This window comes from Amia ocellicauda, chromosome 15 (genome assembly GCF_036373705.1).
Source record: "Amia ocellicauda isolate fAmiCal2 chromosome 15, fAmiCal2.hap1, whole genome shotgun sequence".
Lineage (NCBI taxonomy): Eukaryota > Metazoa > Chordata > Actinopteri > Amiiformes > Amiidae > Amia > Amia ocellicauda.
Genome location: NC_089864.1, coordinates 22,273,719 through 22,301,054, shown reverse-complemented (window position 1 = coordinate 22,301,054; position 27,336 = coordinate 22,273,719). Strand labels below are relative to the sequence as shown.

Sequence of the window (27,336 nt, the reverse complement as noted above, 5' to 3'; positions counted from 1 at the left end):
CATTCACTCCGTGGGTCTTCAGCAAGGGTGAGCAATAATTGGATTAGACAAGAGCTCGAAGCTTATTACCTACTGCTCAATATCACCAACACAGCCTATGGGAAGGGTCTATGTCTACTAAAAACTATCCAGCACCCACTTTGTGACTATTTCCTTTGCCTGTCCCCTGCACTGACGGTTTTGCCGTGTGGAACATCAGCTGACTAGAGATCGTCCAATACTCCTTATGCTGGACAGGAAGAAAAGGACCCCAGCTGCTGCTTTTCTCAAGAAGTCGAAAAGTACATACAAAAAGGTAGGTGTTATGTTTTTTTCTCTCAGGTGAACTTTTATCATAAGTCACTGGTACTTAATAAACTGCACTGGATACAAATTTAAACCTCCTTCACCTATTCTAACTTGTTTTAAATATTCCAAATGATACAGAATCAAATTAATATTTCATTATTTTCAGTCAGTGACTTTAATTTATGAGAAGCCACAATAAAAAGTTATTATAGCAGTATTAGGCACAATATCTATCTTGTAAAAGAAGCAGTAATATAGTTAAGTTAAAATAAGAGAAAAGACATCTAGGACCATATTTGACTGATACTGGTTATTTTAGACTATTAGGCACAGTCAGACAATCATTGTCAGTCACAATGTGTTTCCTTCTGTCAAATACTAACCAGTGCCATTAAAAGCATTTATCTCATAATGAAACTGTGAATATGCAGCTAGATTAACTGGAGTTCTTGTGTCTGCTGCAGTTCAAATAACAGAGCGAAGGCATGAAGTTAAACTAAACAGTAAAGATGTAGTCATGCTCATTTTAAGTTGACTGTGTGAAGTGAGTCCCTGGTCGTATACGTCACTCAATGTGCTTGGGACAGGAAAGTGGTTGACTTCTGTGGGTAAGGTGACATTCAATTTGAGATGTATAGCCGTTCCTGCGAATTATGCACAGAAAAAATATTCTGCTTCCTAACACATTAAGAATTAAAAGTATATGAAATGAAATCTATGGTATTTGAATGTCATTGTACACCATAATACTTGTTAGGTAGGCATTCGTTTTCTTTTCCCTGAAGTTTGAATGATACTACTTGGAATGATAGTGAACCCCCTGTTGTGACACTTTGGGGGAATCCTGAAATAGATATAATTTACTTGAAAAGTAATAAACTAGGCCATTATAGATAAAAATTGACTTAAATATGCAATAGAGCCACCTCCTATTTTATGGATACAGATTAAATTGGAGGTATACTATACCTATGTAACTGTATACCCAAGAGCTACCCATTGTTATTGTAATTTTTTATATTTTTTGTCTTGTTCCAACTAGTTGAAAATATACCTGGAATATATGAGAGTAAAACTGTAATGATCTTTTATCAAATAAAATAATGAAAATGGTTTGCATCCTTAAAGTAGTCTCATTTAACACTTTTTGAAATAGATGAACGATATCCTAATTTGTTTAGATTTTTCTTTATCTAAAACAAACACAATATGAATTTGTACCTTTGAGGTAAAAAAAGTCCTTAATCTCCCAGCCAAAGCTTTCCTCTCTTTCTGCTCTGTTTCTAATAAAGCGTGTTGACATTGATACATACAAATTTGCATTTCTTAGGCAATATTAATAAACTGCATGCATTATGAATGTGGTCCAAACCTTCTGTTACTCTACAGCAGGGGTGCACTTACTGTCTTACTGGGTAAATTTTCAACAAACTTTCAGCGTTTGCATGCAGCAACAGGACAAACATGGGGACAGCTAGCACGGCACCTTCCTGAGGATAATCTCCAGTCAAGTATTCAATTTGTTCAAGTTGCAATGAACTTTAGTCACGTTTTTAAGCATGCTAGGATTGAGACTTTACCCAGATCTTAAGCATTAATGGACAAACATACTTGTACCATTTTGAAAAATGAATGCTGTTAAGCGTCAAATTTCAAAAATCATGAATTGATATGTACTCATTTACAACAATATGTGGGTTAAAACAAAGGCATATATGAATACAAAGTACAGTCACAAGACAGCTTATTTGATGTTAATTAATAACATTTCTGAAAATACATGCAGGAATTAATCTGTTGCGTAAAATGGAAACAAAAAGTTAAAAAAAAAAAAAGTTATCCTGAAAGTTAATTGGCTTCCCTTCTCCTCTGGGTTTCTGTTGGTTCCAGTAAATGCATTAGTCTTATGAATGTTGACTTAGGTATATCATAACAACTTTTACTTTAAAACGTAAAGTGATCTTCTAAACAACAGTAATTTCTTGGTGTTCTTTTACCAGAGCACACTGTTTGAACATAGACTAAGATACTCCAGTACAAGTACATATCAGCAAGTGTCTTTTTATGACTTATTAAGTAGGAACACTGAGGCAAAGCTATTTAAAATGTTTTATGATCTAATTAACACATGGGCTTTAGACACCATTCACTTCCATGCTTTAATTTTAAGGACCTTGGATTCACTAATTAAAGTATATGTTTAATTTGGTGGAATGTCTTATTAAATTTTAAGCCCTTGATAAGTGTTTAAAATATTCTCAGTTAAATTTTTATATTACTTTAGTAATGGGTTTGCTTAAATATGTAGCGTTAATGAGATTTATCACTTACATGTTATTAATAAGGCAACTCGCACGCTGAGAGTTTGATGGTGTAGTCCTACCTGTGTGGATCAGGAACATCTAGAAGGCAGTGATCTTGAAGTTCATTGCAATTGGGAGCATTAATAGACAGCTTGGGACTATCTGTGTAACGTACCACGGGGCACGGGAACAGGGGGACCCAGTTGTGATGCGTGGTAGAGGTGTGGCGTAGGTCAGATACTGGCAGGACAAGGCAAGGCAAAGACATGGTCGTGGTCACAGGCAAGGGTTGGGCGATCAGACAAACAGAGTGATGAGGAAAGTCCAAAGTCGTAATCGGTAGGTCAGGCAAGGAATCCAGGCAATAACAAGACACAGGGCGTAACACTCAGAGATGTAGTGGTAAAACTGACAAAACTTCACAAAAACTGAGGCTTAGTGAGGGGTTTATATGTGGAACAGAAAACCAAGTTAGGAAGTACAGGGCAAATGGGAGCCGAGGGTAACTGAACAAGTGCACAAGGTGTTCAGGAATGTTGATTGACTGATTGAATGAAGGGAGCTGGGAGAAGTGACTGATAAGGAAAAGTGATGGTGACATCTAGTGGGGGAAAGCGGAAGTGCTTGGACTGGTGTAGAGTGCTGGGCTGTAGCCGTGACAATCTGGAACAGAGAGGCTGGAAAGTATTGTGTCTAACTGTAAAAGTAATTTCGTCCCTAAGGACTAACCACAGTACCGGTTAGAATTGGTAGATGTCTTTATATCATTGAAAATCATTGAAATGTTCAGATTTCATATAGAATTGATAGAAATCTATAAAACCTGTAACATTTTTCTGTCATAACCCAGTTTAACAATCCCCCACTTTAGTACTCTTTAGTAAACAGTTATTTAAATCATGTTTGTCTGAAAGGATCTGCAAACTGTTTATAAACATATTAATAATATTGTCTACACCCCACTTCGCAAAACCAGAGCTGGTAAACGAAATGATCCTATACTCTAATTCAGTGTTTTTCACGGCTAGTCTGCAGGACCCCCTGTGTCTTATGTTTTTGGTTCCAAATGAAATCTTAATTACTTGGGCTTATTGATCCCTGAATTCCATTATCTTCTTAATTAGATCTTTTTAAGACCAGTAAAGTTGTCGAGACATTTACCAAACAGAACTCGTTCAGCATGCCTTTATGTTCATGCTAATTTCTAATCTATGTCAATCTTTTTAAGATCTCAGAACAAATGGGTTGAACCAAGCAAATAGTTTGATTAAAGGGCTCAATTAGCTAAAGTAATTAGTTCACATAAAATGAAAATGAAAAGACACAGGGGTCCCGATGCCCTGGACTGAGAAACTCTGCTTGATTCTCTGGCTGTGCATAGGATTTCCACCTCGTCCTGTTATCCCAGGACACTGAGACAGAATTGGAAATTAAAGTTGCTCTGAAAGTAAACATTTTTTTAAAAACTTTTACTTAATTGACATTGCAACTACATTACCTTGCATGGCCTATATTTTCATACTTTTTCCCACTTTCATTGTTCATTTGCAATTTTCCAAGTTGTGATCGATCTTGTCTTGATTAATGCAGAAGCCTTAGTTGCTGATTACTCACTTGATCCACAGTAAGTACAAATAAGGACAATTATATTTTTAAGACAAAATAAATGGCAACTTTTAAATATGGATAGCTACACATGAGATGATTGTTTTTTTCCTGGAATATGGGGCAAACTGGTAAAATTAACCCACAAGTCTTTTTCAATTCTGAGCCACTGGTTTTATTTGCCAGCTGCCTGAATTAGAATAGCTTTTCCCCAATGGAATGGGGTTTAATTTATTACTTGACTAACAGGCATCCGTTATCAGTTACTTTGTGGCATTACAATACCTGGACCAGGAGGCTCCACAAATCATGAGTATAGTCCCAGTCCCATGGTTCAGTTGAGGCAACACACAATATCTCATCTTAATGAGCTTACCATTAGTTTATAATTCAGAATACATTCACATACAGAATTGTGCTTTTTAAATGAAACAGGGAGATAATATTAAAAGTAAACCATAATAACCAGAGGAATATCTATTTCAGATAGTCCAATATGATTTAATTTGAAAGAACTACACTTACATCATCTAATACAGCTTTCTTATGATAAAGAGGATGTCGTATTGCTACCTATATATCTATGACATTTGACAAACAGAAATAAGGAAGAACATACATAACAGAATTATGATGTAATGACACCAATCCCTCGCTACATCACCTGATGCATCCAAACTTTTGAGACGTAAAATGCTGGAGGTTTGACAGGCTGTTTCTGTACTTTGGCAGCTCCCACCCATGGTAAATCTGACCGCTGTGATTTGAAGACCATCGCTTGTCCTCTAAAGACGGCTGTGCGAAGTCTCAGAGGATTGCTGCGGGCTGGCAGTGCAGGGCTGGCAGAGCTGAGCGCCAGAGCATACTGCCATGGGGAAGACCGGGCAGAGCACAGTGGAGATCAACTCCCCTACTGAAGTGAAGGAGGCCATTCCCTTTGAAACTCTGGACCCGGCGCCTCCCAGCAACACCGACAAAGACCTCCCTGACCGAGGCACCTGGAAGGGCAAGTTTGACTTTCTGCTGTCCTGTGTGGGCTACGCCATTGGACTGGGGAACGTCTGGAGGTTTCCATACTTGTGTGGCAAAAATGGCGGAGGTGAGAGAAAAAATACAATGAGTCACAGGCACATACCTGAGTATATTGCTTTTTATCTTCAAGTTTCATCTCTATAGGTTTCACATCACATGACAGTTTGTTTATTTTATAACAGAAGGTCGAGTATCTTAATAGTAAAACGTGTTTTCCTGTAAGTCATGGTCTATCCAGTCTGTTTAGACACATTTGAACACAATGCTTAGTTCCCTCAGAAGCTCTCCATTCTGAAATCTGCAAATTAAGAGAAGGCATTGGAAAAGATCAGCTGTAGGCCATGTTGACACAAAACTATGATGTGTATCTTTATTATGTATTACTTGCTCATTTCATTGACACCTTAACTCACAACACACACAGCAATTTAATTCAATAAGAAGCCAATTTGAGTCACACAAATGTAATACTTTACACTGTGTAGAGGGCATTGGCTTTTGTGGATTTAGTTATATTTACATAATGCAGTAAGCAAGGTGGAGATACAGTGAATGGGAACCCGGCACGGGCGAGAAGCAGAAGCAGACGATAGCTCAGTCTGAACAGACGAGTTTTAAGTTGCGCTGGAAGCTGGTGAAAGATGGCGCAGTTCTGATGTTCTTGAGTAGTTGAGTCATCCACAGGGAACTTTGTATATCTGTAGCCTGTAATGAAAATGTAATGTTATTAATACAGTTTTTTGTTGGTGTGTTTGTTCATGTGTTCTGCATTGAGCTGACATTTAAAAAAACAATAATTAATACCACACTTCCATCTTCTGTTTTCATAAATGCATTGTAGCTGGCACCTCAGTAATTTACCAGATTAAAACCCCCATCATTTTGGAAAATTGTATATTAAAAATGTGAAATGAAAAATGCATATTGTAGAATTTTACTAGGATGTAGATAAAGAACAACGTAATCTATCACTAAATCGTATCCATTTTGATGCCCAGTAAATATTATTGTAAGTTATTTTTAGATCACTAATTGGTTAGTCCTCTTTTCTAGACATCTCATACACTATTCCAATTTACAGTTTAAGAGCTGAACACATTCATACTGACTCTTTCACCATTTAAGGGTACATTTTGAAAGACAGCTGTTAGCCTCCACAATGTGGCCAGGCAATTTATTCCATTGATATATTGAGTTCCTGTGTTCAGATAGTTAATTTAAGCTTCAACAAGTTCATTCCATTATTCATTTTATGGAAAATGTCAAAACTTCCAAGTTTCCCATTGGCATTCATTTACTAAAACTGGAAGGATTGCTTGCAATTCTCAGAGCTCATTTCTCTACATATTTTCACAACCATTTACAATACCTACACTGGATATCTCTGTGTGATATTTTTCACATGAAAAGGCACAGAATGAACAAGCTTGGTATTAACTTGCAGGGGTCTGTTCTTCCAGACCTCTGGTACCTTGGTATGGTATTACATTTTTTACAATGCAAGTAACAAGTAGTTTAATAAAGACTTGGGACCGGATTTAACATTTATGATTAGAATGAAGTGGCATCTAACTAAAAATGAATCTGCAACTGAGTACAGTTCTGTAGTTTTCTATTAGCGGGGAGTCAAAGTTTTGATTTAATCCCAGCCTTGGAGTCTGGATGGTGCCCATCTTTCATGACAATACAACACTAGTATGTATTGTGCAAGAATGTGCTAGTTTTGATCAACACAGATGTAGGGGATGTGTTGAATCCTGATGTTAGAAGAAATCTGTGTGATTCTTTATATTCAAACTATGGTATTGAGGTGTTTTTAGTTGCCCTGATCACTTAAACACTTGCACTAGTAAAATGCTATCAGATTAAAGATGCCATTGAAGGTCTGTGCATATTTCTATGGAAGTTAATTAATTCATCTTATGAATCTGTTGAATGGCATGGGATTCTTTATTAAGTAGAATAACAACTTAAGATATTACCATTATCGGGGCAATTTTATTGAAGTCTTTGGTCTCAACTTCAAAACATGGAATTCATATTTACAGAAATAATTTCCCATTCAATACATATCATTAAATAAAGCATTTCATTTGGAAACAAAGTCTCTTACCATCAACAATCATTAGTTAGTTCACATCCATAGTTTAGTGTAATAGCCTAATTATTAAGGATATTGTGAAATCCATTTTTTAAATCTGAAATATAGACTTTCTCTGTAAATATATGCTGCACACTAGATTTGATCTGCCACATATGGAAGGTTATATGGACCAATCAAGTTGCCAATAGTACACATTTAATCCTGAACCACAAATCAATTCAGTTTAGCGATTTGTGTCCAGCATCGCCCCACATCAAGTGATACTTGTCATTTTATAATGGTTTTGACATCAGTTCCCCAATTGAATGCCTTGTGGTTATGGCACACTACTGGTTTATATAAATATAATTCAACTCAATGATAGCATATTACATTTACAATAAGTGTGTTCAGCACAAAACAATACGAAAAACCTCACTTACACACGTTAAGAGAAAAAAAGAAGGCCTATTTCCATTCTGTAAACTGTATAGGCTCCATTTATGAAAATATATATTTTTTCCTATCCCCCCCAAAGAGTTATAATGCTTAAAAATGTTAATTTATATTTTTACATCTTCATTTTCATTCTCGTTATCTTTTCTCCTGGTCTCCAAACTCCAGTCAAGAATGGCTATCTTCTTTTATACCAGAGTACACAGCTGCTTCTAATTAATTAATGACCACTTGAAATCTTTGTAGGGAGAGCAGAGGGGGTAGGGGATTTCACTTGGTTAAGATATACAATTAAGAGCATTAATTTAAACACAACATGCCATCATCTGTAATGTGAATAAAATAAAAAATATATTAAAAAATATTAAATTAAATAAAAATCACAAATGTTACAATGTAACCATTGTATGTTGCAATTCATGCATGCATTTTATGGCAATGGTAAGTGGATATTAATAATCGTTTCTTCATAATAATTTCATTGCAGTTACAGGTTTTGTATACTAAGCAAAGATGTGAGCTAACCTTTACAGAATTAAATCTTCCTTATTGTGTGAACATAACTTGATTTATGCCTTATCATATAGTGCTGAGTAAAAGCACTAACTAAACTGCAGCTGTGATCAACAAAATGCTGAAATACAGAATTCAGAATCTTACCAGATATTTTCGGAACTTACATTATTTTGAGCTCATACTATATTATTCAGGGCATAGTAGATCATGTACATAATTCAGATAACGTATGCAACATTATTCTGCAAAATATGAACACATGTTCATAATATTGTGGTTACACAAAATACTTTTCGTTGAAATGGTTTATAGACCATTTGTTTCCTATATAACTTAATAATTTATTATTATTATTATTATTATTATTATTATTATTATTATTAATAATAATAATAATAATAATAATAATAATAATAATAATAATAATAATAATAATAGTACAGGTATTCTTTTGTTGCAATATGCAGGTTTGAGTTAATGGACAGAAAACAATATGTTTTATCTAAATATTAAAGTGACAATGATAGGGTACCATTCAATTTTTATTTGCCAGGTAGTAAGTCAAAGTCATGAATAAAAGTTCCACTTAATTGTATAAACCTATTTTCCAATGTAGAACATGCTTTTATTGATCTAATTATTAAATCAATACAATAGTTTAATTAGATTGGGATTTTTAGCGATCTGAAAGAGACACCGTGCTTTACTTTGGCATGTCTATAATTTTGACTGTTTGTTTTTTTCTTTGAATCACTGCTTCACAGAAAAAAAGGATCACATAAATCATTTAATATTAACTCCAAGGCAGAACCCTGTTTCATGTCACTAGCTAGATGTGAATTATATAGAGTTTTCCCTGTTTTTGGTTTTATTCCAACTCAGCCTGCTAGGTTTGAACTCAATTAATCCACTTTCTCAATGTTGCCACTATATTTGATATTGGCAGTCCCTTATAACAAACACTCTTAAACACTGTAACTGCATGAAATATGCCTACAACAAGAGATTAATCCAATTTTTGATAATTGATTTGTGTTAACATTTGGTCAGATCATGTGGTTCAATATGTTGTAAAAATGGGTGTTCTACGTATTCATTTATGGTGTGAATAAGTGTTGTTTTAATAATATTCTTATATCTGTTTATGATCCACTTTACCGATTATAGGATTCAAATAGTTCTGTAGTTTGAGCTGCACACCTGTCTTGCATTATCAGCACTGCTATGAAGAATCACTTAAGGGCCTGTATCTCGCTGGAACAGGGATTTTCAGTACAATCCACTGGAATTACAGGATTACCTTCCCTTTGCTTCAAGTCATCTACCTCCTCCGTGTTTACAAGCTGGATTTATATTATATTCTGTTCTGTATGTTTTCTGAAACAGGCAGCTGAGGTTATGACAGGTCAGCACAATGATCCTGAAAGCTGTCTTGTTTTTGCAGGCGCCTTCCTGATTCCTTATTTCTTGACGCTAGTCTTTGCTGGGATTCCCCTCTTTCTCCTGGAGACGTCTCTGGGCCAATACACCTCAGTGGGGGGTCTGGGGGTCTGGAAGCTAGCGCCGATGTTCAAAGGTGTGCATTCAATTAAGTTACATTTTAATTGAAAGAGATGAATCACTGTTTTCGTGCAGGATACAGATCATGCCTTTTTACTGTGAAAAAAATATAATTTTCGTCTGTGTACATAACCTGAATAGTTATTTTATAAATGCTTTACATATAAATATAGCTTCTTCTTCTTTGGTGATTAAACACTTTATTTGAGTGTCGGATTAATGCATCTCAGCTTCTCTGTCGAACTATTTCAGGTGTTGGCCTGGCTGCTGTAGTCCTGTCATTCTGGTTGAACATTTATTACATCGTCATTATTGCCTGGGCCCTCTACTACCTCTTCAATTCCTTCAGAGCAGTAAGTTTTCCAGTTAGAAAATAATATCTCACTCAAATCACAGAGATTCCCAACTGTTGCTGTCATGATCAGCTCTAAAGCTCTTTAAGTCTTGCATCACTGGTCTCTCACGCTTATGGGTCTGAAAACTGACACAAAAATAACAAGCATACAGTTTGTTACTTTTAATGCTCAAAACCATGTTAATTCCTACATGTCTTTTGACCAGTGCTTTTGTTTTACTTCTCATTTTCACTTGAACTAGAAATTGCTTTTAGAAGTTCTTTGTTTGACAACTAGTTTACATTTTTCTTGTTGATGATACAATAAAGTAACTTATTTCTTCTCTTTGAAATCCCAGGTTTGAACATTTATGCTTATGATTTAAAATAGTGGTCCTTTTGTGATTACAGGAGGTGCCGTGGCAAAGCTGCGGCAACCCCTGGAACACCGATCGCTGCTTCTCCAACTACAGCCTCACAGACACCACCAACCTGACCAGTGCCGTCACGGAGTTCTGGGAGTAAGTTTCCTGTGTCACTGATAAGCTTGAGTAATATATATACAATATATATAAGGAGGGAAAATGACTTAATTTGATCATTAGCCTCATTCCACTCCACTTAATATTATCCTCTTGTTTCTACCAAGATGGCAGAGTGAAGATGAAGATGAATCTGTTGTTTCTTGTTGAGCAAAAGGCATAGGGAGAGGTTGGGGGTGCAGCACACACGCACTTATGAGGGAACTGCTTTCACTTGATCTTTGAATAATTCTCAGACTATGCAGAACTGTATTATACTAATTTTTGCTGCTATAGAACAAATGTCCTAATTTTCTTTTCATGAAAGAAAGAAAAGCAAGAAACAAAACAACACAAAACAAGAATTGTTCTAACAAAATACCAATTTTAAATGATTGATGTTACTAATAAAAATCTCCAGTCATGTTTCTGCTCATAATTTTCATTTACATGTATTTGCTCACAGTGGAAATCCTGCCTGACAAAAATTGTCCCAAAAAGACAAAATATCAATAAATCATCCAATCAGACAGCAATAAAATATAATCAAAACATATGTGCAGCTTTTATTTCTGTAACTATCTCACAATAAAGTTAGTGATGAGTAATATAATATTGCTGCTGTAGATCTGAGTGAAATAATATCATGTATTATATTTAGTGGCTTTACTACCTGAGTACCTGCCTGGGAGTGGAGTAGAAATTGAAGTCTAGTTATTGAAATATGGAATTGTATTGTTCCCTTGCCCTATATCAATCATTAATTAAGAAAGTAAATGTTTATTTTTTAATTGTGTGTTTCCCCTACAGAGGAATAACTTTAATGCAGCACTAACAAACACTTTGCTGACACAATATAAAATGATTTACATGCTTAATTCAAATTTCCATTCCATTGTAATTATCTTTACAATCCTTTCAGGACTGACTGGTGCTTCAGAGACAATGTTCCCATGAATAAGTCCCAAGCCAAAAAATCAGGAAAATGTTATTAGATCTGTAAATTGATTTAGGGACTTGCATATTGTTTTTGTTTATTGCATTGCTCACACAGCTTGTTTGAGGTCATGATCGAGGGGTGTATTTTCTAGGCGAAACATGCACCAGATGTCAAGTGGTCTGGAGGAGCCTGGGGAGATCAGATGGCCCCTGGCTGGTACTCTTGCCCTGGCCTGGATTCTGGTCTATTTCTCCATCTGGAAAGGGGTTGAATGGACTGGGAAGGTAAGCCGATTGCACCGATCAAGATCTCAGATGGTATTGCAACTTACCACACATATGGCATAATAAACTTGTTGTGGTTTGTTGGTTGTTGGCTTGTTTTATAGTTTATTTTATTTATTGCTTTTTTGTTCTTAGATGTTTGTTACGGATAATGAAAATGTGAGATTTTCTTCATTTTTGTGGTCTCTTTTATGGTGTGTTTGTTTCTTCCTAGAACCTCCAACCCAGCATGTGTTCTGGTAATTACCTAGGAAAGTATTGTGCTCTCCTATTATATATCAACACCCACTGGCAGCCAAGATGAGATAACAAGAGAAAATTCACTTATGACCTAAACCCAATTTATAACCAGGCCAGCCAGGAATCAAAGGATGACAAATATATTTCTTCCATCAGCAGCAAAGTGTGAACACTACATGTTTTCTTTTGTGACACGATACAGCAACTAATTACTTTCAGAGCTGAGCTCAAAATGTCTAAACAAGGATCAATTTAAAGTTTATCACCTTGTGCCCTCCTATCCCCCAATGTTTTGTAAGGGTTAAGCATTCCTTAAAGAATTGTAAGAAATCTTGCCTCTGAGCTCGACAGCCTATTTTCCTCAGGTAACACTTTAAGAGGTAGAGATGTGTTTCTTTCGCACTTACATTAGAAAGATTTTGTCTTTGTTGACAAGTAATTTGAAAGGTTACCACTCTGAAAATGGTAAAAGCTGTGCCCAGGAGACAAGGCCTTTCCGAGTGTTTGGAATTGCCAGCTTCTTTAAAGAGAATGATAAGTTGGTTAGATAGGAATTGTTGGGACAATGACATGACAGACACTATACTGTTTTGTATATGAATTTACGGCTGCATTGCTCACTTCAGGAAAATGTCAAGGTTGAAGAGGGATATGCCACGCGCTCACACTACACAAATCATCAGTACTGAACGTTCAATTCGCAGAACCGCTGCTTTACATTGTAAACTACATGTCTGTTCCATTGTTGGATTTAACCATTTACCTACATTTGCTCTAAAGCATCTGTGGGATGTAATATGATTATGCCCATATTAAGACCTGGCATACAGCCTGACATTACCAATGGATTAGAGCAGTGATTCCCAACCTTTTTAATGCCATGGCACACTCTGCTAAGACCAAAAACCTCACGGCACACCAACATGAAAAAAAAAACAGAATTTACTAGGTATTGTCTTACCTGAATAGCAACGGGTTGCTAAAACGCACATGGCGTGTTAAAATATGTCAGTAGAAGAGTAATTAAAAGGGCAAATGTGTGAAATGCAAGCAGTGGCCTTTAGTGGTATGGTAAAAAAGTAGACAGAAATAGTAAATAATTACTTAAAACAAATAATTTCTTTAGTGCAGGCAGAGCAAGACCAGACACTAAAAACTATGCACTGTAAATATAAATTAACAGAAAATATGTTCAGTTCACAATATCTTCTAACAAGTTAATTCAGCTAAGTGGTTAAACGTAACCGCTGTGTCTGCGTGGGTTTTCTCCGGGCACTCCGGTTTCCTCCCACCGTCCAAGGACATGCGGGTTAGATTGATTGGTCTCTCTAAATTGCCCTGTGTGTGTGTGCATGTGTGTGTGTGTTGCCCAGCGATAGACTGGCGTCCCGTCCTGGGTGTATTCCTGGCTTGTGCCCTATGCCTGCCGGGATCGGCTCCGGCTTCCGGCTGTTTTATTCTATTTGATCAAACGTTTCGCAATTGAAATGTTTTGTTTGTGGACTGAATGCACACCTGAGCTGAGCACGATAAAAATATATCCACAGTTAAATTAAGCAGTTTCATAACAAATAAATAAGCCTACCAAAAGGGCAAGGACAAACATATTAAATAATATTTATAAAATCTATTTCATCCACAAGTCCAAACTAGAAAAAGGACAAGCAGAGAGCAAGATAAAAATGAATTCAACATATGTCCATTTAATCAATTGCGTTTCAGTACCACTGATAGCACTGCAGCTCAGCGCAGGTGCGCATTCAGTCACAACCAACGCGGTTTAGAGATCGTCTTCAGTTGGATACATCATTTAAAAAAGTCTACAGTAGATGTTTAAATGTTACATTTTCACAACTTTGAATAAGTTTGATTTCATAAAAGATTTATGAAGTTGCCAAAAAATTACATAATTTTTGAGGGGATAAAAATCTCCCGGCACACTTGGGGAGTCCTGACAGCATACTATGGATTAGAGACATGTAGCTACAAAGCAGGTATTGCATTCAAGTCACGAACACACAGCATGAATGATCAATTCACACTTCCATTGGTGTACGAAGTCTAGTGTCACTTCGCTGTCGTGATCTGGGTTTTATAAAGAAAGCCAGACAATTTCCTCCATGTAAGAATACAGCTTTGATGGCAAATATGGTATTAAGCACAGATCAATGCACACAAATTACACAAACAAGGAAACAGAACCGTTACATTAGAATAAATGAATTTTAGATATGATCTGTTACAAGACATCATATGATATAACGGACATTGCTGGTGCTCACTGACTTTATTAAGAGAAAGTCCAAATCCATAAAGACAGATCACTGAGGTAGAAAACAAATAATTACCAAAATACCCTGCTGCTGCTGAATATTGTCACTGTGAATGGAAAGCATGCAGTCATCTGAAAATTATATCCACCATCACATTGTTGGATTGCAGTGAATTTTTTCACATGGATTATCCCTGCTTTTCACAGACTTTAGTGGGGGTAATGTGTTCTCTCTATCACTTTCACAGGTGGTCTATTTCTCTGCCACATATCCCTACTTCATGCTGTTCATCCTGTTTTTCCGGGGGGTGACTCTCCCAGGGGCGAAAGAAGGAATTCTTTTCTACATCACGCCAGACTTCAGCAAACTCACCAAATCTGAGGTGTGTGGTGTTTCCAGTATAAGAAGATTGTTACTTGTTACAGTGTAAATACAGTGTAAATAGGCAGAATTACACTGGTAGTTACCAAGTACATACATAGCAATTAGGGATACTAAATGTAAAGTGTTACCCTAGCACAGTAAAAACATTGTAGCATGCACAATTAGTGTAAATACTGTGTTAATTTTCATAATTACACTGGTAGTTACCAAGTAATTACAGTGTAAATACACAGTTATTAGGGACACTTATAAAGTTATATCACCTCGTCCAATGCCAAATACATCAAGCAGAATACAATCTGTAACCATCTTTTGAACTGTATGGTTTCTATCCCTAGGTCTGGTTAGATGCTGCCACCCAGATTTTCTTCTCCTATGGCTTGGGTCTGGGCTCCTTGATTGCTTTAGGAAGCTACAATACTTTTCACAATAACGTGTACAGGTACGTCCCTTACGTTCTTTAACATGAATCTGTGCAAATCAGTGATCTCAGGTCAGCAGGGTTCTTAGAGGCTGAACCAGTGAGGTATCAAAAGATCTGGGCTGTTTTTAAAAAGCTCTTTATTTCTTAACACACGTAATATTACTTATTTGTTTGGAAGACCTTCACCTTGATCTTGAAGTCTGTGCAAGCCTGTATTTGAAGTTTGTTACTACTATTTCAGGAATACATTACACAAGACAGGAAAACTGATTTGAGCATAGCAATTATGTTGGATGTCTTAAATTAAGGCAATTAAGTAATTAATTACATTCCATTATATTTAATTCACAAGAAATTAGATTTGCAATAGAGATTGTGTTAACATGCAATTAATAAAGCTGCTCATCTCAGACTAAATTCAAATGAGGTAAAGTAATCAATTAATTGTAGTCAACAGGTCAATTGATGCATTTCCAGTAGTATTATGCATGTTCAGATTGTAGTACAAATAACTGAACTCAATTGCCACTGCCAAACACACATGATATTGTTCATAATCCCCCTCTTGATCAACTAGAACTTTCTACTTAACAACCATCCTGACTACAAAGTGTGCAATTATGAGAATGTATTTCCTTTGTTTGTCATTTACTTATTAACGATAAACGCTTGTTGTTTTTGCAAGAAGAGCTTGTTGTGCCCATTTTAGCCAAATCTGTGAAATAGGATTATCCAAGCTTTCCACACATATTTTATCCCTGTCAAGTTCCTGTTTGTTTTTTAAAAGTACAGGGCCTTCCCATCATGGATTAGCATGGCCTTTGTTTGTGTTGTTGTTTAATTTCCTCTTTGCCTTTTGGGAAAGTGAAAGGAAAACTAACTTTAAAGTTAAATTATAGGATGTTATTGTGCAATCATAAATAGATAATTGAATAGAAAAAGGTAATTGCAAACTTTGCCTTCCCTGGCATCCGTTAATGAAAGCAATAGTGAAGAAAAGCTGAGTATATCATTTTCCAAAATGTTTTTAGTAGCTGTATTTCAATACTCATCAAACTGGAAATTATGAGCATGAAATACATTTACTATACACTTGTTCTTCAATGCTGAAAATGTGGAAGTTTGCTGTTTCAACTTTCATCTATCATCACAGCCTTGGGCTTCAAGAGTTGCACATAAAAATCTAATTGGAAGTAGGAAGTACCCACTGAGTTGTTACTTTATTTCACTCAAGCAAGAAAAGCCTGCTTGTAGAATAATTGCATCGCCTGTCTTTGATGTGTGGAGCTGTAAAGATTCCACATTAAAGTACGATTTTATACAGGTTCAAGACACTGTTCACAACACTTGTCACTAACAATGAGAATGTGTTTAATCTTGCTGTCCCAGAGACTTTACAAGTACACAGAAGGAAACAGAGGTCTTACCACTTTAACACTAGAAGCACCGACATTTCGAACTACCTTCAAGCGCCATAGCCGGTCATTGTAACCGATAGCTCTTTAACAGCTGCACTATGACAATCAAAGGCAAACCATCGTATAAAACTCAGAAGTTTTATTCATGAACTTCAAATCCAACATTTACATAGCACAAATGTAGTATTTAAATTGAAATATGATCATAAAACATTAATATTATTGCTATAAATAACAATGCACCTTTTTTCTAAATGCACACACTGCAGTCAAATCATGAATAACTATATAGCCTATAATGAGCAAAAAGTTCAAAAACAGCAAAGAATAAGATAATGAAACAAGTGCAAATGTAAATATTGAAATAATTCTCGAAAGCAATATTTTATAGTTCAAAAATAACTATTGCATTTATCAAAACATAATTGTATACTCAAGTAAACATGTTCAACACCGTGTAAACTTTGTTTTCAACATACACTGCTTGTATTCACTGTAGTTTTGTATTTCGATAAACTATTTACTATATATTTAGCCTGCATACCTGACAGCTCGTACAGTCACACAGGACACATTTCTGCACTTTCCCTGCATGAGCTCATCCCTCACACTGCATTTTGACAGCCTCTCCAGGTCAACTCTTTTACTCCGCGAATATACAGCATTGCAATAAATGCTCCTCCGCTATGGCAAGCCAAATTATAATTTAGAGATATCTCTAAATGCATTAAAAGATATCTATGATATCTGCAAATAATTTCAAGATATCTTCAAATGACTTCCTGTATTTCGGCTTAGATTTTCACTTCCTGTTTCCGTATTCAGTTACATAGCGCTTCTAGTGTTAAACCTCTGTGATTTAACTAATAAACACCTGGTGTTTTAACCCTTTCAAGGGGACGTGCCCATCAGGACAACAAAGCAAAATACAGACATACCACTAACTATTGATCTGGAGAAACGATATGATTTGGCCTTAAACTATACCACAGGCAAAGACCAACAACACTAACAACAACCATGACAAAACAACTGAGAGCGGGATAGAAAATGGTTCCAAATTTAACTGTGTTGCAAGACAGCATTCAACAGACATTTGTTTCTCTTCATTCTGCACAGGGACTCCATCATCGTGTGCTGCATCAACTCCACCACTAGCATGTTTGCAGGCTTTGTTATCTTCTCCATTGTGGGCTTCATGTCCTACATCACCAAGAAACCCATTCAGGAACTTGCCGCCTCAGGTACACTCAATGGGACACCATGTGCCTCCCGACCTTTCCCTCTAACACTATGTTGTATAGAGTTAGACTGCAATTCAGAGCAATCATAGTCCTGTCTGTGGCTGGAATAATCACTAGTCTTGGACAACATACAGCTATTGTAGGTTGAACAGCCCAAGTCTAGTGGTAAGTGAAGTTATTCCAGTAATGGAAGCTCAAAGACAACAGCAGCGATTCTTCATTGGACTGGCATTACACTGAACTCCTAGAGTAAAACTTGACCAGGCAATGATAATGAGGTTTACCCTGACTTGTGCCCTGTGTCTCACCATGACCCTTGTCTTGTTACCTAGAAGGAAGCGGGTATTGAAAATGGATGGATAGATGGATGGGTATAAACCAATGTGTAGGAACTTTCAGTAACTTTCAGAACTTTCAGATTAGTTAATAGAAATGTACCCAAATGGTTTGGGAGGCTGATACACATTGACACATAGTAGTTTGTGCTTCATAGACATTACAGGTTGTCTTTTATTTTCAATAGCTTGAGCTACAGTGCCACTCTAACCGAGATTTAGTAATTTACAATATAAGGCATCTCCAGAAATGTTTGCATAAAGTGATGATACCCCATTCCAATCCCCCAATATTTAAGATGATGCTATAGGTCTGAGAGAGAGAGAGAGAGAGAGAGAGAGAGAGAGAGAGAGAGAGAGAGAGAGAGAGAGAGAGAGACTATAGTCTAACAGTTCTCCCTGGATGTAGATCATTTAGATAGATGCTGAAAGCCATTTTCTTTATTTTTAAAATTGTTCACTCTGTTAAAAATCCACTTTGAATCACAGAAATAGCTGCCTGTCCCCTGGCAGTACTGCAAGGGAAATCTGTCCCAATTAGCATGAATAGAACTCCCTTTTGACACGTGATGCACAAGTCTCGAAGGGATGTGTATCATTTTAAACAGTTGCAATTTCTGTCTGTCTAAAAATAATTACAGGACAGCAGTATTCGAGAAGAGGGAGACGTCTCCATTTATTTCGAAATCGATAAACGGTTACAATGAAACACTGTACTTATCCCTTCAAATGTCCCTCTAAGGAACAAAGATATCCGCAATGTGTTTTACTGTTTAACAGCGCAGCTTTTTTGAAGGAACATATGCACTATTTTTTTTTAAACGCATTCTATTATTTTCCAGTCTGTCACACACTGATTTGCTTGGCAATTAACTCAAGTTTAATTCAATTGATCTCAGCCAAGCCCTAGTATTACAGAAGCAATCTGATCTATATTGCTGGTGATAAATAGTAATTCAGTTAGATAGTAATTTACACTTTTAATTTGAAACATTGTTATTTGTTGATTCGTTTAGCTGAATTCATATTGTTCATTGGCATTTTTGTGTTTAATTACACAGAAAATAAAAACTAGTTGTATCATCATTTTATTACTTTGTGCTTAGAATAAGAGTATACTAATTGCTTTATTTAATTTTCTGAAAATACAGGAAATGTTCAGACTTTTAATGAGGCAGTACGCCAATGAACCTCACAGCTGTGAGAGAAAACATGACTCTCACTCCAAAACGGCATTCACTGACAATCAATATTGTGGAAAAAGGTAACAGATTTAGAATACACTAACAGTGTAACTTTGATGTTCATACATTCTTACGTTTGACTGGAATTGATTCAAATGAAACTAAAACAGGAAATAGGAGCTGATTGGCAGAACACATCTCACATTCATATCAGCAGATATTATCAGAAGGGCCCTGTGTTTGGGTCTCTAATTATACGTCAAAAAAGCTCCAATATTTATAGACGTAAGACATGCTTTGCAACATTTTTTATGTCAGTGGGGACAAGGGAACCCCAAGGCTGTGTTAATGGGGTGTCTCTGTGCTTTTCAGGACCGGGCCTAGCTTTCCTCGCCTACCCACAGGCTGTGACTCAGCTGCCCATGTCCTCTCTATGGGCCATCCTCTTCTTTTCTATGCTCATGATGCTGGGTCTGGACAGCCAAGTAAGCATCACTACACTTCACTGAGATATATAACCACATTTAATTTTACACATTTGCAGACTTCAAAATGTGTTATAGATTTCAGTGTCAGCTGTATAAAAGGTGCCATTAATAAAAAGGGTCAGGATTGATCTCCTGCATGAGAATAGGAACAGTTCTATTAAATGCACTTGAGTCAGTTTCAAATGAGGCCTTGGAGATATCAGCTTTTATTTCTAATGCAACCACTGGTTTGTGGTGATTAAAAAATATTTTGGGTCCCTGCCAGCTAAAACACAAAGTTTACAAATCTCAGTGTTGCAGTCGATTTAAGCCATTACAAACATAAGAAGAAAAAGCACCATTGGGATTCCACTGGTGAAGATTTTAAAGTTTGATTTATAATTTTAGGAAATAATGTTATCTCAGTGCTCCAGTGCAGACTTTAACTCAACCATATTTTCTGAAATGTAATTCCATTATTTATTTTTTAAAAAAGGAGCACCTTTTAGGAAATACAATAATTTTGTGTGACATTTAATATGCAAAACAAACCAAAGAAACATGTAAACTTCTCAGAAATGTTAACAACACATGCTCCACAAAGTAGAAAGTATTTAGGTGAGGTAAATACATCCAGTAGTATCACAGTGCTGGATATAAATGTTAATAGATAGAAAAGTAATATTACAGGTACAGTCTGATAAGAAATGCTTCGAGGAGACCCCAGTAGATGGTCTAAGAGAGATGGATGCTGATGAGCAAAGATATCTAAATAAAATACTGTAGGAAACAGACCAGTCACAGAGAACAGGGACTGGTGATAGGATCCTGAATTAGATAAATGTTGCTGGTTCTTTACATGGTATAAATGGTTAATCTACTGCATTAAGTTTAATGTGTCCTGAGTAGACAAAAAGTAAAAGTCAAGTTGGTAACACTAAAAGCAAATGTGATAATGCAGCAGACATTAGGTCTTTGCTAGAGTTTTTAACTGCTTTTTCTGTAATTAAACTGTCAATGTATTTTAACAGCATTTAGTTTTATTCTCTGTGTAACCCAAAACCCCAAAATCCACCACATGTTCATATATTAACCATAGCTTGAGGGGTATTATGTGTTTGTCTCTAGTTTTGTACAGTGGAAGGTTTCATCACGGCTTTGATGGACGAATACCCCAGTGTGCTGAGAAGGCGGAAAAAATTGTTCATCGCAATCGTCTGCCTGGTCTCTTACATAATTGGCTACTCAAACATCACACAGGTAAAGCACAGAAAGCAATACTACACGCAATACCTTTTCTCCTATAGTCTATCATCCTGCCGTTGTAATCTGGAAGTACAGTTACAGCCCCTACAATCTAGTGTTTGCTGCTTAGCGGAAAGTTTTAATCTTCATGCTTGGGAGGAAGGATGATGAATGTGTCAGTCAAGTTTGGGGTGAGTAATCTCAGGATTTAATAGAGTTATAAGCTGGTGGAGGGAGTAAGATGTTCATGATCTTCACTCTTAAATTATAACCCTAAGGTCATATTAACCATTTGAAAAACATGTGAAAGAACATGCGGCAAACAGCAAAATCTCTGTCTATGTATTCAATGTGGTACTTCTTGTTTGCTGTCCTGTAGTTGTCTGTAAACTAAACATGTATTTAAAGACCCTGATCAGGCATAGGATTTTGTCCCACATGGCCTTGAGTGAATTTCTCGGTTGCATTTTATTGAATTGTAATGCATTTTAGTTTTGGGTAACATCCGTTGTTGTTGAAAATCAAGAGAAAACTATCAGAAATCATTTCATTAGTATTTAATTTGATTTATTTGTTTGGTTATAAAGGGCACCATGCACAATTATGATTATGCCAATTATGGTGTCTTTGCAAAACCAATTTGATACCCCAGAGATATAAGCTGTAGCAATATGAATATCCCACAATAAAAAACAAAACAAAACTAAGAGCTGCTTAAAATGAATGATGTCAATTCCACACAATTGATGCACTGCAATCTCTGTAGACTCTGATGGCTGAAACAATTTATTTTAGTTTCAGAACTGTATGACATTTACTAATAGGACTATTGCGTTTATATTCAATTATAATGAAACAAACTTTTCAAACAGATTTAGAAATAAGAATTATGTTTTGGTTGGACTCAAAACATGTTATTTTAATGCTCAAATTTAAAAAATGGTTCCTAATTGCCAATGTTTTTTCTATTAATAAACCTCAGTAAGCTGTTAATTTGCTTGATAGTCTTAAAATAGATGACGTAATCAATTTGGATTGAAACTCATGCAGCTGCAATACAATTTGTTCTCATAAAATGTGTGATGAAAAGACGAACGTGTAAATCACAGCATGATTTATTTGTTTGTAATACATCCATAAAGCACTGTGTGATGTGTTAATGTAATATTTCACCGAAGGCTTCTTCTAAAATGACCTACAGTGGTTAAGCTCCTGTCTGAGACTTTAGAAGGTACATTGTAACAATCTGCTCCTTGAACTAATTAACTTGGTTACAGTTATAACCAGGAAAAAACAAGTGTCAGAAACACTGAATACTAAATACTTTGTGTTGACAAATTAAGTACTATGTAATTACACCACAAGCTTAACTCACAGTGAACGACGTGTACTTAGTCGCATTCTGAGCCTAGTTACATCACACCTTCCTGTAAAGTGTGGCCATGTTTTTATTGATTACTTCCAAGTCATCAGAATTGTCCCAGACATTTGCAGATTTCTACTTCAAGGTGACTAAACCAAACCACATGACCAAACTACAAGTATGAAATTGGTGAATGTTGTGAAAGTAGTTTCGAATGACGTCGACAAACTACGATTGGAGCTCTGAATTTGTTTTTTCTTTGTTTACCTGCCAATATGCCCTTTACGTGACCCCTATTAGAAGACTTTGGGCACTTAACCAAGGAACCAATTTAAAAGTCCTACAACATCTTGATAAAGAGGACATCCAAGGATTGAACAAGCAGCTTTTTGCCAGACTGGCTCTGCCAAAAGTCTTTATACACTCCTTTCAAATCAATCTTACAGAGTTTGATGTAAGAATTTAATCTTTAAGACCTTTATGAAGTGTTAGATTTTTTAGTGCTGGTAAGGAGGATTTACTAACACATGATTTTGAAACATTTGTGTCTGAATTGTTCTTCCTAGGGTGGGCTTTATGTCTTCAAATTGTTTGACTATTACTCTGCCAGTGGGATGTGTCTGCTGTTCCTTGTCTTCTTTGAGACAACTTCCATCTCCTGGTGTTATGGTACATACCTCTTTTTGCATTATAATGGAATGTTTTTATTACATAAAACATCTGCAAGATTTCCTGCTCAATAATTCAATACGTTTTGATGATCACATGCAGGATAAAACAAAGCCAGTCATATTCTGAATTTACAAAATAATCTTCTGGGCCTTAGTGTCAGCAATGAAAAGTGAAAAGTTTGTTGGGAATTATGGCTACTAGAGCTCCAGATACAGCGAATACATGATCATAAAACTAAACGTGTTTCTTTTCCTCTTTTCTGTCTGCTTTTCTGTCTAGGTGTGGATAAATTCTACGGCAACATCGAAGAAATGATCGGCTACAAACCCTGTGGCTGGTGGAGGCTGTGCTGGAAGTATTTCACACCATTAATCTGCCTGGTAAGGCAAATCCGTTTCATCATTAGAAACATTATAACGAAACTGCCCTGTTCCCCCAAACTGAAGAGTGTTATTTGTCCCGTAAAAAAGGTTTACCCGTAATTTATGTGTCTGAATTCAACTTTATCAAATCAATCCTAACAGTGGAAAAAAAAATACTCATCTTATCTTAAGCAATGCAACTATTTGAGCCACACTGAGAATATTTCACAAATGTAGTATAGGCTGTGGAAAACCATGAAAATAATGCAAAAGTACTATAGATCTTATGATAGTAGACTTCTGTAACAGTTGTATTGAGGTTTGTTTTAAGCTTACCTGGATGTACACTTAAATTTACATCACTTTCTACATAATTTCAAGCTAAAATAATTGAAGGAAAATAAGAGATTCTGCTAAATTAGGGCATTTGCCCTATGAATGGATACTAATCAATGCTTATTTTCCCATGGTGTAAATCTGTGCTTGTCTAGATATCTTTAAATGGTGACGTATGCATTAATATGGATTTCATACTTTGTGACTCTTCACCTCTTTGTGATGAGTGATCTGGTATAATCTGTACCTCCTGTTTCCATATGCAGGGAGTGTTCCTGTTCAGTGTCATCGAGATGACCCCCCTGACCCTGGGGAAATATATCTTCCCTGCCTGGGGTCAGGGCATTGGCTGGTTCATGGCTCTGTCCTCAATGGTACTCATTCCAGGGTACATGGTCTACATATTCGTGACCACCAAAGGGAGCATCAGCCAGGTAAACATCCAGGACATTATGCTTACATTGACCTATTTTGAAATAAAATAAAGTACGCAAATGTGGTTGACATGATTAAGATCACTTATCAGCCACTGCATGTTCTCGTCTTAGTTATGCGACATTGAGTAAACCCAGCAATGCCATAAACTTGGTGATCATCTCTCTTTTTGTAACACTCTTCGTAGTCTAGAGTAAAAGCTGACTGTTGGCGAGGCTGCCAGCTCCATACATCTTCAGATTTAAGCCTGCACTTTGTCCATATCAACAGAGAGAGACAGTTTATTGATTTTACATTTTCAGTAATCCTTGGAGAACAGGCCAGCTTGTGTAAGCCTGAAAGGAGTTCTCATTTTTGTTACTTACTAGACCTTATGGATGGCTGGCAACCAGATTTAATTAAAACCTCAATTCGATTCCAGGTGATGACTTTCCATTGGGTAAATGCATGACGCTTTTGGCAAACAGAAATAATATTTACTTTTGGGAAACTGGTTGACATTTTGAATGAATGCGTAAGTGAGTTCTGTCTGATGGGGGGCAACTATTGACTTATCTTTTTTAAAATTCATTATTTTTTCTGTTACCTTTTTTCTGTGATCCTAGTAAGTATCTTATAACTATATATTCATGTTTTATACAGCGTTGGCATAAGATGACCCATCCCAAAGAGGAGCTGAAAGCTCAGGACAATGAACTGACCCTTATGACCGCAGTCACGGGAAGTTTTGGGGATGCTGTAGTCTAAATGATCTTTGGCGCATCCACAATGAAGCGGACAGAAGACACTGGGGGAAACTCACCCTACTATCAATAGTGCACTACCAGTATCCCTGACCTTTGCTGTAGAGGGCAGATTAAGCAATCCAAGGTTCATGGGTTACTTTCCCTAAGATGTTAAACTTGATTTGAACACACCCTTTTCACAAAGACTGGGGAAGCTGAGTCGCCCATTCTTTTGGCTTTAAAAGTTACCAATGAGGCACTTTTGAGCACAAAATAACTCAATTCAAAACGTCCATTACTCCACAATGTGATGCATGTGGTGTGTTCTGGTTAGAGGGCAAATTCACTCTTTCTTAAAGTGGAGTAAATGCATTACTAGGCCCAAATATAAGGGGTAATTAGGAGCAATACCAGCTTAGATGTGGTCAGCGATGATGCTTACTCCCTCCAACGACCAGCCTGTTATCAGACAGGCCACCTGCTTACAGCCTCTGGTGTCTTGTACACTAATGTCCTCTCAAACCCTTCATCGGTAGTGTACCATTTTCCGAAGGGCATTTAGAATGAAAAACATGAAATGAAGTGTGGTTAATGAATGGTTTGAAAAAAGAAAAGAGCGTACATTTGTCTGTGTATACATCTCTAGATCCATTCACATTTGGAGTACTAACAGAAACAAAGGGGACAATAAGTGTTCATTAATGTAGTTCATTTATATTTTAGTTTAGGATTGGATTCATAACTCTGCAATTGTTTAAAGGCAAACTATAATTATATATTAAATAACAGACTGAAAACGTATGATAAATTATACACATTGGTAATTGGTACTTAAAATATAAAATATAGTTATTCTTATGTTTCAAATACACACTGTACATATGTTATTTGTATTCTTGTTTATTGCAATCAAAAGTCATAGATCTATCAAAAAATGTAACCCCCCCAAATGTGTATAAGTACATAAAACACATATATAACACAAAAGGAAATGCTATGTGTGGAAATATTCTCATTTTTATTTCATGATTTTATTTTATAATTATAAAGTATAATAGTTACATTAGATGTTATATACATATATATAATATATAATGTGTATTGCCTTGTTGTATTCAACTTACTCAAGCTTTTTTAGCTTTTGTATTTCAATGAAGAGGATTCCAAACCTCAAATATGTTTGTGTAACTGCAAGCTTTGAAACTCAGGGAGCATTACTTGCAGTTCAGATCAAAGCAGTAATTTTACTAGTTAGGCTTTGTCTAGTGATTACCTACCTTGAATGAGACTGACGAATAAAGACACCTACATACCAGAAGACCTTTTATTTTTAATAATAATAATATTGACTGAGGATTGTTTGGGGAGCTTGACATTTTTTTATTCTTTATAAACATCATGATCAAATCCATCACTACAAATAAGTGATCTGGTCTGGAAAATCTTTCGGAAACGAATTCAAAATATTCTTCTGAGGTCCTTTGGAACCTTTAATCAAGTATCAAACTGCTGTGAAACTGAATTTCTCCGTACAACCCAATTTGCACCCCACCCTAGACTTGTAGTCCAGTGCGCAGACGAGTTTTATGGAGCTTAAAAAGGTAAAAGGATGTCCTTGTGTCATCTTCAGTGTCAGAGAACAAGAATAATAAAAGCTTGACTTATGAGCTTTTATTCTTGAGACTTAATTTTAATCCAAATCCCACAATCCAGGTGTGTATGACCTGGCCTGGTTGCCGTGGGCATGTAAAGAAGTAGCAGCAGATTTACTTCCACTAGGCTGAAGGTCATTCATCTACTATGGAGTTTGCTAACAACTAAGTTGAGACTGACACTGGGATCTCACGGTTTGTAATATCCTTCCACTCTGTGTGTTTAAAACAGTGGCTTATGTGAAATATATATATATTTTTATGATCGCACAGGAAGTACTATAATATTATTCTAGCTGGATTTTATGGGAGATGTCTTGAGAATGGAAACAAAAAACATACATGGTTGTAAAACTGTACATTTTGTCTTTTGCTGTGTGACTTTATCTGAAGTAGTGTAACACTATCTGATTGTTTAGGTCTATTAGAATATCCCAGTCAGGTATACGTCTACCTGCACTGTTTAACACCTGCCTCAGCGGAGACTTTAGGATAAGACATCGGCCAGCTTCACTTTCAGCAAACGTAGGATCATGTAAACAATGTAAAGCAGAGATCCTTATTTGAATTGCTGTGACTAGCTCATGTTTGCTGTACGAATGTTGAAATGTGCTCTTTATAACCGATTAAAATCTAAATCAATATTTTGCAGAGA

General features: G+C 36.2%; 2 protein-coding genes across 2 annotated transcripts in view; one reads left to right on the top strand and one right to left on the bottom strand.

Annotated features, from left to right (window-relative positions):
* Positions 1-27,336, top strand: LOC136771604 (sodium- and chloride-dependent GABA transporter 1-like). The gene is made up of 15 exons (XM_066724011.1): positions 1-295; positions 4,929-5,295; positions 9,728-9,859; positions 10,096-10,196; positions 10,589-10,698; positions 11,790-11,922; positions 14,683-14,817; positions 15,158-15,261; positions 17,781-17,905; positions 19,797-19,909; positions 21,020-21,151; positions 23,066-23,168; positions 23,451-23,551; positions 24,136-24,303; positions 24,947-27,336. The coding sequence occupies exons 2-15, from the start codon at positions 5,067-5,069 to the stop codon at positions 25,049-25,051; spliced, it is 1,791 nt and encodes a 596-aa protein (XP_066580108.1). The 5' UTR covers positions 1-295; positions 4,929-5,066; the 3' UTR covers positions 25,052-27,336.
* Positions 5,160-27,336, bottom strand: part of iqsec3b (IQ motif and Sec7 domain ArfGEF 3b) — a 102,123-nt gene continuing 79,946 nt past the window's right edge. Inside the window, exon 12 of the mRNA XM_066724009.1 lies at positions 5,160-5,933. Within this exon, the coding sequence (XP_066580106.1) occupies positions 5,823-5,933 (111 nt within the window). The 3' untranslated portion in view covers positions 5,160-5,822. The remainder of the gene's footprint in view (positions 5,934-27,336) is intronic.

Bases quoted from the DNA above. Each gene is read 5' to 3' on its own strand.
- LOC136771604 (XM_066724011.1), top strand. From the start codon at position 5,067: ATGGGGAAGACCGGGCAGAGCACAGTGGAGATCAACTCCCCTACTGAA. The intron at 17,906-19,796 runs GTACACTCAATG...TGTGCTTTTCAG, and splicing joins TCAGGAACTTGCCGCCTCAG to GACCGGGCCTAGCTTTCCTC. The intron at 19,910-21,019 runs GTAAGCATCACT...GTTTGTCTCTAG, and splicing joins TGCTGGGTCTGGACAGCCAA to TTTTGTACAGTGGAAGGTTT.